Below are 12,380 nucleotides of genomic sequence, written 5' to 3'. Positions count from 1 at the left end.
ACGGTCAGTATATATTTAAATCCCTTGTTAAATTTACTGTAAGGTATCATTTCAATTAGATCTGCTTGGTATAAGTCATTAATTCCTTTTAGAACTGTATTCCTCCTTGGAAAGTTTTTCCTTGCAGGTTTATGAATTTCAGATACAATTTGCCATTTAGAAACCATATTCAATCATAACATCCGTCGTACGGCTCAGTCGGAGTAATGGATATCTCTGATATTTATCAATTATTTATATTGGTCAAGGTCATTTTAAAATGTGTAAAAAAGAGGGGGGGGGGAATAAACCCCCCCCCCCCCTCTTCTTTACGGGGAGGATATTGGGACAGAGAAATGTGATATATAGGATAAGCTAAGAAACAGCTTGGATTTATTAGGTTAATTAGTTACGATTGAATAATGTCCAAAAGGAAGTGTGTCAATACCATTTTCCAGTATGTATCTTTTGTTATCATTGGATGTTATTGCAATCTTCTCTTGCACAATCGTATATAGTCTATGGTTGAAGCTTCTAATGGTTTTGAAAGTTGCAATATGAACTTGGTTTTCAAATAAACACTTTTTAAAATGTTCAAACTTGAGTTTCTTCTTCAAATATGAACTTTTAATTCCTTTCGCCTTTTTTATTACACCAATATCGCTGTCGGTGCTTTCAGTGTATAATTTTAATGAGTATAGTTTTGACATTAGTGCTACTACTTCTTCTAATGGGATTCCGTTTGTTTCGTCTTTAAATTTTCCTAACACCTTTTTGTGTTTACCATTGTCATAGTTAGGGTGATCTACCGGGTAGTCGGAAAAGTCGAAATCGTCTTTATACATAAATGTTCGTAAATCTTCATACATTTCATGAGTTTTGATCCAATAAAGATATGCGTCGGTATCCATATATATAATTCCAATATTGTCTCTTCCGTAAAATGAAACCATCTTGTTATAATGAAAGTCGTACATGTGTGTTTTTGAAATGTCAAGTATACACATACCAACATACATAGGTCTATCCATTTTAATAGTAGTTTTGTCCATTGACACACAAACAAGATTTTCATTTATGATAATAGATGATTTAAAATTTGGTTGTCTTACAAGTTTTTCTACCTTTTTGGGATCCGACACTAACTTAACATTTTTATGTTTTCTTTTATTTTCTAGGGTCTTTCCAAATATTGCATTATTCATCAGCTTAAAAAAGTCTTTTTGGAAAGCCGATGATGCTGCAGCTCTTCTTTTTGTGTTTGAGTCAATGTATGTTTTTAACCAACATGATTGATTAAACTGTAAAACACGGTGAACCTTTTTTAATTTTAGACCAAGTTCGATGGCTTGTTGGACAACCCAAAAATGGGCAACATAGCGTTCCTTGTCGTTAAGCGTCATCATCAGCTTAGGATGTTTTCCGTCTGGTGGTATTTCAGATTTAGCTAATAGAGGTAAATCATAGTGATGATCATGAAGTGTGGATGGGTATTCAAAATCACACTCCATTATGAATCCGGTGTCTCCATTTTTTGGGATACTTGTTACATCACCTAATAATATTGGATCAATCCATTGAAAATTACCATATGGAAGTGGGTTTGACATTGCCCACCCATATAAGTTATTGGCGTCAAAATACCCTAAATAAACTGATGGGTCCTCCTTCTTGAAGTTTGGAATGTGTTTATTATTTGCTTTGACATGCCTTGTTACACTCTGGGTAAGTCCCCCACGGATACTAGATTCAATCATAAGCACCATATCAATGTCTGTTAACAGCTGTAATGTACATTTTGTTTCTTTTAACATAGCTTGCCAAGCTAATCCAGGCGAGGTGTATGAATGTAGAGGGTCTAATCCGTAGGCCGCTATACAGGTGTTACGGAATTCCTCCATTATATCACAAAGAAGTGTTACATCTAACTTCACATAAAAGTCACTATACTCGCCTAAGGTGTTCATGTTTAACTCACTCCATACCTGACAAGCATGTTGATAGTCTTCAGGGTCAATATTAGAATCATTTAACTGACTGTAAAATGCCTCAATGGGTGGTAGTGAGGTCTCGTTAAATCTTTCAGGATTATCAATATAATCATAAGGGTACACTCCTTTACGAAGAACCAAATCCATGTGATCAGATGCGACAATCTTTTGAGTTTCAATAAAATGTTCTCTTTGCAAATTAGCTGTCAATTTCTCTAAACTAGAAGCCATGAATCTGAAAGAGTCTACAAACCTTAATTTTATTTTACCCACTTTTTTCGAAAAACTAATAAATTTCTCCGTACTTGTAGCTAAAACATCAATCGCCCCTTTGTCTCTACCTAATTCAGGAATTATGAAATGAGAGTCATATCCACTTAAATTGTGGAACACTATTGGGATAAACTTTGGTAATTTAAAATTAATGTTACAACTGTTGCAAGCAGGGCCTTTGTAAAAACCAGTCAGGTGATCATGATCCCGAACACGCCTGTTGTCTTCTGTAAAACTACAGTCACAAAGGTAACATCTATCCGCACTTTCATGGAATGTCAATTCATCATGTGTAAGATTAATCATTGGAACTACATAACTATACAGTTTTTCCACCTTATTAGCTATATCATAAAGGTTATCTACAAATGACTTAGCAGCATTTTCACCGCGATATACAAGTGGTTGGGTTGTCAACCCGTACTGACGTAAATGATCTTCATCCAAAGTTGATTTAAGCATTAAACAAAAGCTGTTTGGTTCATGAAATTGAATTTTTTTAATTTTGCTTTGATCACACTCATCTAAAACTAAAGGAACTAACGATGACTCAAAGTCTGCATATATAACAATTGGTATTCGATATTGTTGAGCCGTTTTGTTGAATTTAATAAAAGCTCTATTAGGGTGAGGTAATTTAACCCTTACTTCGTCCTTACTATTGCAGAGACGTTGGTGGTCAAGTAACCATTCCTTACCCCCCAAATGAAATGGTTTGGCAGCGTAGCAAAAACACCGTTTGCAAATGGTGAGACTCATCTTCCTTTTGGATAACTGTCTTGATAAAAGTGCGTAAAAGTTTTTTATGTAAACATAATGTGAGATTTTACCATTTGTAAGAAGTAAAAGATCTGTATGGTCTCTACGTTCATGAGATGTAATCTGAATAGGAAACACATTATTAGACTCATCCAATCCATACACATTAACGGATGAATTAAGATTTTGTTTTTCGAATTTCTTGATATCTTTTAAAGACACTGGGTAAACCAAACCTGTAAAATTATATTTATGAGCCACTTCACTATAATAACGGCTTGGTCTATAGGCGTGCCTGTCTTCAACAAACTTTGCTAAAACAGCATACTTAAAACACTCATTGTCTTCATTTTGAACATTTATGCAAGTTCTTGTATTAGCAATCTTTTTGGGCAGTGGGATGAAACTACTACCTCTATCACCATACCCATGTTTATGTACACGTATATCTAAGCTGTCTACGCTTAACAAAGACCACCCAGATCCTCTTCCTTCATGTTCAGATATTTTAACAACAATTTCTTCCAAGCAACTGTCGACTTCAGCCTCCAGATCAGTGGTTACCATGATGGATTTATTTCGTGTTATAAACCCCCGAGGGGACACCTCATTTTGTACATTTGTAAATCTAGTGTCCAAGAGCAAGCCAAATTTGATAAAATTAAGTCTGGTTAGTTCCTGTTGTAGTGTTTTTATGATAAGGGGTTTAGCTTTTAAAATAAAATCTGACAAATCATAATTTGTATTAGAAATTTTGAAATGGTTTACTATGGCTTTAGGAAATGCTTGGGCTAATATTTCTACTGATAATTGTTGGTTTGGTGGTGCATACTGTATAACTGTTGGTCTGTTCTGTTGTAAGAAGGGGTCTTCAATCAAATCTTCATATTCCATAGGTGTTGAAGATTCATTAGACATATGTAATAGTTCATTATGAATATTGAGGAGAAATTCATCCTCAAAAGACTCATGACAATTTTCACATTGATACATTTTCGTAGTTTAAGACACTACTAAGGAAACTAGCTACATTACACACTGCATGGTTGTGTTCATAGGAATGATATCAGTTGCGTGCGTGACTTATATATATAACACAGTGTATAACCCCCCACTCTATTTATTCAATAAGGGGGAGGGGATTAGACCCCAACCCTTTCCACCAATGGCATAAGTATTTTATGGTGGTGGTGGGGGTCGTGGGCGGGATTTTATAATAACGCAGGAAGCAGCATTATAGCTTACATATTCGCAATGCCTCCTACGGACCACACGAACCTTACTGGAGTAGAGCCTCGAATCTGGGAGACTGATTTTGATGAAGCACAAAATGAAAGTGATACAGAAAACGACGAGGACTTGCAAGAGATGCTAGAGGAAGAACAACTGGACGAGGATGTGAACAACGAACAAGGTCAACCCACACCGAACAATGAATTTCATTCGGACTACTGTGAAACACCAAAGATTCCAGTTCAAGCAGATGAAGTTGAAAATGGAGAAAATAAACTTTGTCGAGTATTACAGTTTTGTGGCAATGTTCGAAGAAGATTATCCTTTAGTTCAGAGAGTGAATCTGAAAATATGTAGCTTTTTACCATTTTTTAAAAACTCTTCAGTTTAACCTTGACCTAATTGTTGGACACAGTTAATCAAGCTAATAGCATCATTACATATTACATCTTAGCAATTTTTAAGTCATGGTGACGTAGCAGAACAAACTATTTGCAATGTTAAAAACATAAAATTCTGGTATATTTATTCCTATTCTTGCTACAAAACGAATGTAGACAAAGTATTATGGCTACTAATAATTTATATATTCATTGGCTATGTCTAATAAAATTCAACACTACTTAAGTATAAATTTGACAACAACTAAAAAGTTTTGTGGTAATTTTCGAAGAAGTTTATCCTTTAGTTCAGAGAGTGAATCAGAAGATATGTAGCTGATTTTATTATTTTTTAAAAACTCTTCAGTTTAACCTTGACCTAATTGTTGGACAAAGTTATTAAGCTAATAAAATTTCCGCAACTGTATTGATCATAAAAACGATACATCTTTACGTCTTAGTAATTTGCAATATTAAAAATGGATCAGTAGGGGTTTTAATAAGAAAAACCAAACATAGAAACTTCTATCATATTTATTTCCATACTAAAAAACGAATGGTAACAAAGTATTATGGTTGCTAACCATTTATATGTTTGTTTTCTATGTCTTGTAAAGTTCAACACTACTTAAGTATAAAATGTACAACTACTATTCAAGTAAACCTGTTAACAAAGATGAAATGTAAAGGAATTAACCTTAAACAGTTAATGCAAATAAATTTTGTGTTTGTATGCCTAGATGCCTTTGAGGATTATGAAAATATATTGAGTTATATCATAAAGTGTTACACTTAATTTATACACAATGGCAATGAAGATCTTTTTGCAAAACACGAGATAAACATAATATATCTTTTAAATGTCCTTAGAATAGTTAATTTTACAATATAGAAAAATGTTGATGTAATATTGGACAACTTGAACAATCAATATGTTTTCTAAAATAACTTTATCAAAATATTATACATGAAACTTTGCGAACACATTGTTAGGATATAACAAATTTGTTTCTAATGTTTTATGAATAAATTAGATGGAAATCTCTGATTAAAATAATCTATTTCTAAAATCTCAAGGTCACTCTTTAAATGCAAAAATTGGGAACGCATTTGTTAGGCTATAACAAATGCGTTCCCAATTTTTGCATACTAAAGGAGAATTTAGAGGATAATTAAGATCAATTTGAAACTAAACCAATTTATAATGTTACAGATGCCCATCCCGAAGACCGATCACGAATTATGTAGTATCGGTGGGTTGTATTCGGGATGGTCATGCCTCTGGGTAATTTAAGTCGGAACCTGTCATTTCCTTCTCTTAAAATGACTTCACCGTTTGGTGTCATCAAAAGAATTTCGAATTTACGATTTTTGGGTAGCCTATCAATTCTGGTTTTTTTAGCTTGAATTTGTGGTGGACGACAGGGTCGAGCAAAGCCTGACGTTCGTGGTTGGCTAGGCAAAATCTTGTCTATCACAACAACACGTGAGGTGCTCGGTGTTGGATCAGATGTACAAGATTTTTCCTGAGCCTGGCTTTTGACGATTATTGATGGTCTTTCAAATGACTGAGGATTGGTAGCGACAGGTTTGCTGCTAATAATTTTAGGTTGAGTGGGTACCATCCTGCTTTTCCCCTTAGTGTGGAGGCTGCACACATTAGCATCAGAAAAGCAGGACTTTTCACAACACTCACCTTTTTTCACCCCTTTTTGGAAAATATAAGAACATTGTGGCTTGGGCTTAAATGCAGCTCGTCTTTTGGCCATGAGTTTTACCAATTTTTCAGAAGGGTTTGAATGGGGGGGAAGGGATTCTTTTGAGGATTCAGTTTTAGTAAAGAGTTTTCTAACAACGGTGGGTGCAGCAGGGAGGGATTTGGGTGGGGGGTTTGGAATGGTAATTTCAGGAGAATCTATGTCAGGCATTTGGTTCGAGGAGGAATTTAAATTAGGAAGAGTTAGGCTATGTGGTTGAGGTTTTGGAGATGGCTTACGTTTGGGAGTGGATGGCTTTTCTGGAGATTTAATAGGAGATAGCAAGGAGAGAATTATGGGAGAGAGAAGCATGGATAGAGGGGACTTAATTGTTTGATTTTTGGGCGATGACGTAGAAGAAGAGGACGAGGACGATGAAGAAGACGAGGAAGATGATGACGAAGAAGAAGAAGAGGAAGACGATGAATCAGACCGTTTCTTCGACGAAGTGTTACCAGAAGAAGGTTTCTTCAATCTATCTTCAAACAAAGCAGAAGAAGATCCTGGCTGCGAAAGAGTCTTGGCGGCAAGGGAAGATTGAGTTGATATTGTAGTTGTTTTCTTTGCATCGTCAGACAAAGCAGATGAAGAGGATCCCGGCTGCGACAGAGTCTTGCCTGGCTGCGAAAGAGTCTTGGCGGCAGATGAAGAGGATCCCGGCTGCGACAGAGTCTTGTTGACCAGGGTTTCAGAAGGAGTTGATGATTTCATCTTCTTAACACCTCCAGTCAACGCCTCCTGAAGTTTAGATCTCTTCATGCCTGCCACTGGCTTCATTGGCTTGGTAGTCTTTCTTAAGCAGGGGTCCATGGCTTTTCTGCAGGCTGGCAACAGAATGATGTTATTAACCAATATGCTCTCTCATTTATACCCACCCTAAGTGGTGGGGGATATAGATAGACAGAGTGGGGGAAGATTTGAGTGTGGTAAAGAGGTGGGGGAATAAGTACATCTAAAAGGAGGAGTTGCATGTGGGCAGAGAAACTATTTTAAAGATAAAGTTTCAAACAACCAATAATACAAGTAGGTCAAGGTCATTAGTTATTTAAAAAAAAACATGCAAAGATTCAAACCACTAACACCAAGTCACAACTACTAAAGCAAATTATCTAGCAAGAAAGACTAAACAGTACATGCATGAAGAACTTTTAGACATATAACATAGGCAAGGGCTTGAAAGGAGCAGCTTGGGTTTACCATTGCTGTATGTTAAGGAAGGGTAGAAATGGGACTTGGTTTGACCACTGTCGCATGTTCAGGAAGGATTTAAATACAACTTGGTTTGACCACTGTTGTATGTAAAGGATGGATAGAAATGCAACTTGGTTTGACCACTGTCGCATGTTCAGGAAGGATTTAAATACAACTTGGTTTGACCACTGTTGTATGTAAAGGATGGATAGAAATGCAACTTGGTTTGACCACTGTCGCATGTTCAGGAAGGATTTAAATACAACTTGGTTTGACCACTGTTGTATGTAAAGGATGGATAGAAATGCAACTTGGTTTGACCACTGTCGCATGTTCAGGAAGGATTTAAATACAACTTGGTTTGACCACTGTTGTATGTAAAGGATGGATAGAAATGCAACTTGGTTTGACCACTGTCGCATGTTCAGGAAGGATTTAAATACAACTTGGTTTGACCACTGTTGTATGTAAAGGATGGATAGAAATGCAACTTGGTTTGACCACTGTCGCATGTTCAGGAAGGATTTAAATACAACTTGGTTTGACCACTGTTGTATGTAAAGGATGGATAGAAATGCAACTTGGTTTGACCACTGTCGCATGTTCAGGAAGGATTTAAATACAACTTGGTTTGACCACTGTTGTATGTAAAGGATGGATAGAAATGCAACTTGGTTTGACCACTGTCGCATGTTCAGGAAGGATTTAAATACAACTTGGTTTGACCACTGTTGTATGTAAAGGATGGATAGAAATGCAACTTGGTTTGACCACTGTCGCATGATAAAGATTCATTCAAACCCTAGATAGACAAGGGTTTGAAAGGAGACAGAACATGATGTGTACCGTGCGAGTACACAAGATGTAGTGAGGTTTGAAAGAGATTCAACTAGTTTTGTGCGCTCTGGTGGGGGGTTGGACTAAGTGGAGGCGTGGTCTACTCAGCCAATCACAGGACAGGTAGCGTAGTGGGGACGGGGCTTGCTGGAGGCGTGGTCTACCCACCCAATCAAAGGATATGAGGTGTAGTGGGGGACTAGCAAGAGCAGCCATTAATTATTAATATTTATTTTGATATTAATATTATTTGAAAGATAGCGGAATAGCCGTTTTAATAATCCAAAACAAGATACGTGATTTTATAATACTTATGGAGATGCAAATTACAATTTAAAATATATTTTTTGGCTTAAGAATGTTCAATAATACAAGAAACAATAAGAACGAGATATGAAGTAAATTAAATTATTAACCGAGCTAAGTAAAATAAACACATAACAATCGTAGCATTTTACAAATACTATTAACTAAAATATATTTAGTTGTACATGTATTTTTTAAGGAAAGATTACAAAGAGATAGAAACCATCTGAACTATGCGTAAACTAAGATTTTTCAAATAATTACCTGTAGTAAATCAGGAATACTCCGTGTTTCAAGTAAAGCTGCGTTAGTTAACTCTAGAAGAAAAAAAAACACATTAAGCAATTAAGTATTAGAACCATTTTATATGTTTATTTTGAGAAGAACAAATCATATGTTAAGAAAATCGTATAAAAAACAACCAATTTAATCGAGCTATATTTTAATAAAGTCAGCAACTGACTATGAGAAGTACCTTGATTAATATTATAATTTAAGAGCATAACAAAAAGTGAAACAATTCATGTACGTGAGAAAGCAATTTGAGATAAAAGAACAAAGAATAATTTAATATAAATACTATTAACTAAAATATATTTAGTTGTACATGTATTTTTTAAGGAAAGATTACAAAGAGATAGAAACCATCTGAACTATGCGTAAACTAAGATTTTTCAAATAATTACCTGTAGTAAATCAGGAATACTCCGTGTTTCAAGTAAAGCTGCGTTAGTTAACTCTAGAAGAAAAAAAAACACATTAAGCAATTAAGTATTAGAACCATTTTATATGTTTATTTTGAGAAGAACAAATCATATGTTAAGAAAATCGTATAAAAAACAACCAATTTAATCGAGCTATATTTTAATAAAGTCAGCAACTGACTATGAGAAGTACCTTGATTAATATTATAATTTAAGAGCGTAACAAAAAGTGAAACAATTCATGTACGTGAGAAAGCAATTTGAGATAAAAGAACAAAGAATAATTTAATATAAATACTATTAACTAAAATATATTTAGTTGTACATGTATTTTTTAAGGAAAGATTACAAAGAGATAGAAACCATCTGAACTATGCGTAAACTAAGATTTTTCAAATAATTACCTGTAGTAAATCAGGAATACTCCGTGTTTCAAGTAAAGCTGCGTTAGTTAACTCTAGAAGAAAAAAAAACACATTAAGCAATTAAGTATTAGAACCATTTTATATGTTTATTTTGAGAAGAACAAGTCATATGTTAAGAAAATCGTATAAAAAACAACCAATTTAATCGAGCTATATTTTAATAAAGTCGCCAACTGACTATGAGAAGTACCTTGATTAATATTATAATTTAAGAGCGTAACAAAAAGTGAGTCAATTCATGTACGTGAGAAAGCAATTTGAGATAAAAGAACAAAGAATAATTTAATATAAAAATTGTTAAGTAAAATATATAGTTTTCTATTATGATTATTAGAATGTGAAGAAATTTTTACGTATGTCAATAAAGCAATCCTCAATAAAAAACAAAGTATAATTTTAGGCAATCACATTTTACCTTTTATAATCCAAACAAGTTAATAATTAATGTATTAGAGTCATATTTAGATATCTCGTTTTGTGAAGAACAATTTATACGTTTATACATTGTTAGTTAAGGAAATCGGTAAACATTTTTTCAATCTTAAAAATGTTTAGTTATTCAGTTTAATCAGTCCATATTTTAACAAATACAAAAACAACAAAAGGTAATTAATATTATCATTAGGACTACAACAAAATATGAGGTGAACTTGAATAAACATACATTTATTTTGGCAAGGACAATGTACATTATAAGATATTTTTTTATCCTAAATCATTTATTTTTTATTATAATATAATGATTTGAGGTAAATGATATAGTTTTTTGTTTGTATATATCACAAGAAAGATTATTTGCGGTTTACATAACATCTGTTACAAAATGTGAGACATTAAATACGTATAGTGATTTAGCGATATTGGAATACCAATTTTCTTAAAAACATAAAACCATTGACTATACACAGAATAGACTTCCCAAGTAATGTAAAAATTTGAAGCAAAAAAGAAACGTAGTGCAATCTGTTAAGTGATAAATCAATCAGCTGTTTGCTATGTACTGCATTAGTTTTAATTAATAGTCAACAAAATACACTAGTAAACTCTAGTGAGATTGGCCTCAAATTTTTATATCACGTGAAAAGACTAAAAACTCACTGCCAATACCTAAACTATTTCTAATCGAAAGCCGTTTTATTCTGTAGAAAATTATTATAAAATAGGCGGTAAAAATGGTTGTAACGTATATTGTTGTATTCATACAGCAAAAGAATTTTTGAGTTAAGATAAGTGTTTTGTAAGTGCAGATTTACCGAAATATTTATTTATAGTCTTGTAAAGTTTTCATATAATTAGGATTATATTTGAAAGATAAGTTAGTTTCGTTTTTATACTATGAGAAAGGTTGTATTTAAATGATTAGACAAAATAGTGGTAGGATCTTTTATACAAATAGTTGAGCTAATTTAAGTAATGATTAAGGAATGAGCTTCTTATAAATAAATAGTAAAAGCTAATATATATTAGGATACTATATGTATATGACAAGAAAAATTAATTACCTGTATATTTAGGGAATATTCCACAAATCACAATGGGACGACGTGTATCACAAACTGGAAACACTTAAACTTAAAATACAACAGGGAAATATAATTAAAACTCTGGAAATTACAAAATGTGACAGGATAAAATTGCTTGACACAAAGCAGTACGCAATACGAATGAAGCGTGTCTAGTTTGCGCGACAAACAACAATCTTGAACACAATGCAGAAACAATAATAGGTTAACTTACCTCCTACATAGATAAAATAATCCATTAACAAAAAGCCGTAACACCGCTAAGCGTAATCAGTGACGCTAGAAAAAGTAAAGCAATAACAGTTAATCACATGTCGGTCCCCCGCGAGAACGAGTAGGCCTAGTTATTTATAGGCACACACATGCGAACACTCACATCTGTTGTCGTTCCGTGAGAATCATCTCTCGGAAGATTGAAACGTCTCTGTGCAAACATTTAGAATTTCTGTAAACACTATATAAGTGTTAACAGAGTAAACTACAGATCATTTGACTCTTAGCTACCGTCAGGAAAACATGTCTGCAAGAAATTCAGCTCCTATTCAAGACCCCAAAATATCTTCAACATCGAATATCTCAAATAATAATATTCAAGAACAAAACACTCAAGAACAAAACACTCAAGAACAAAACGCAGTAGACGTAACTATGTCACCGATACAGAACTCACAAGTATCTAGTACCTCGTACTTTCTCCGCCCAGAGTTCGAAGATTATATGAGACAGCTAGTTGATGGATAGTTAAATGGAACAATACATATTTTTACAATCCAGTACATGGTATATTTGAAACATTAAAGCTGAACATTTAAAAAAACACATTCAGACAACCTTGACCTAATAACAATACCAACCAATCCACAACATACATCGCCAGAGTCGCTGCGTAATTCACGCTGCTCCACAATCACAAAATACTTACCAATTACCTAATTATGACGTCACGGGATCACCCCCGTGTTTTATACTACTTCTAAGGCATTAGAACCACTCCAAAATGATATCAATATCCGGACACAAAT

General features: G+C 34.0%; 1 protein-coding gene across 1 annotated transcript; it reads right to left on the bottom strand.

The window, feature by feature from the left end:
* Nucleotides 1-5,814: 5,814 nt before the first annotated feature.
* LOC128989040 (uncharacterized protein DDB_G0271670-like) lies at nt 5,815-9,025 on the bottom strand. The gene is made up of 2 exons (XM_054410897.1): nt 8,971-9,025; nt 5,815-7,196 (listed from the first exon to the last, which is right to left on the bottom strand). Exon 2 carries the CDS (start codon nt 7,180-7,182, stop codon nt 5,815-5,817), a length of 1,368 nt encoding a protein of 455 aa, XP_054266872.1. The 5' UTR covers nt 7,183-7,196; nt 8,971-9,025.
* Nucleotides 9,026-12,380: the final 3,355 nt, after the last annotated feature.

Source organism: Macrosteles quadrilineatus, unplaced genomic scaffold (genome assembly GCF_028750875.1).
Source record: "Macrosteles quadrilineatus isolate MER2022 unplaced genomic scaffold, UCM_ALF_1.0 Scaffold_3__2_contigs__length_128488019, whole genome shotgun sequence".
Lineage (NCBI taxonomy): Eukaryota > Metazoa > Arthropoda > Insecta > Hemiptera > Cicadellidae > Macrosteles > Macrosteles quadrilineatus.
Note: the sequence above shows the minus strand (reverse complement) of the source record. Positions and strands in the feature narration are given on the sequence as shown.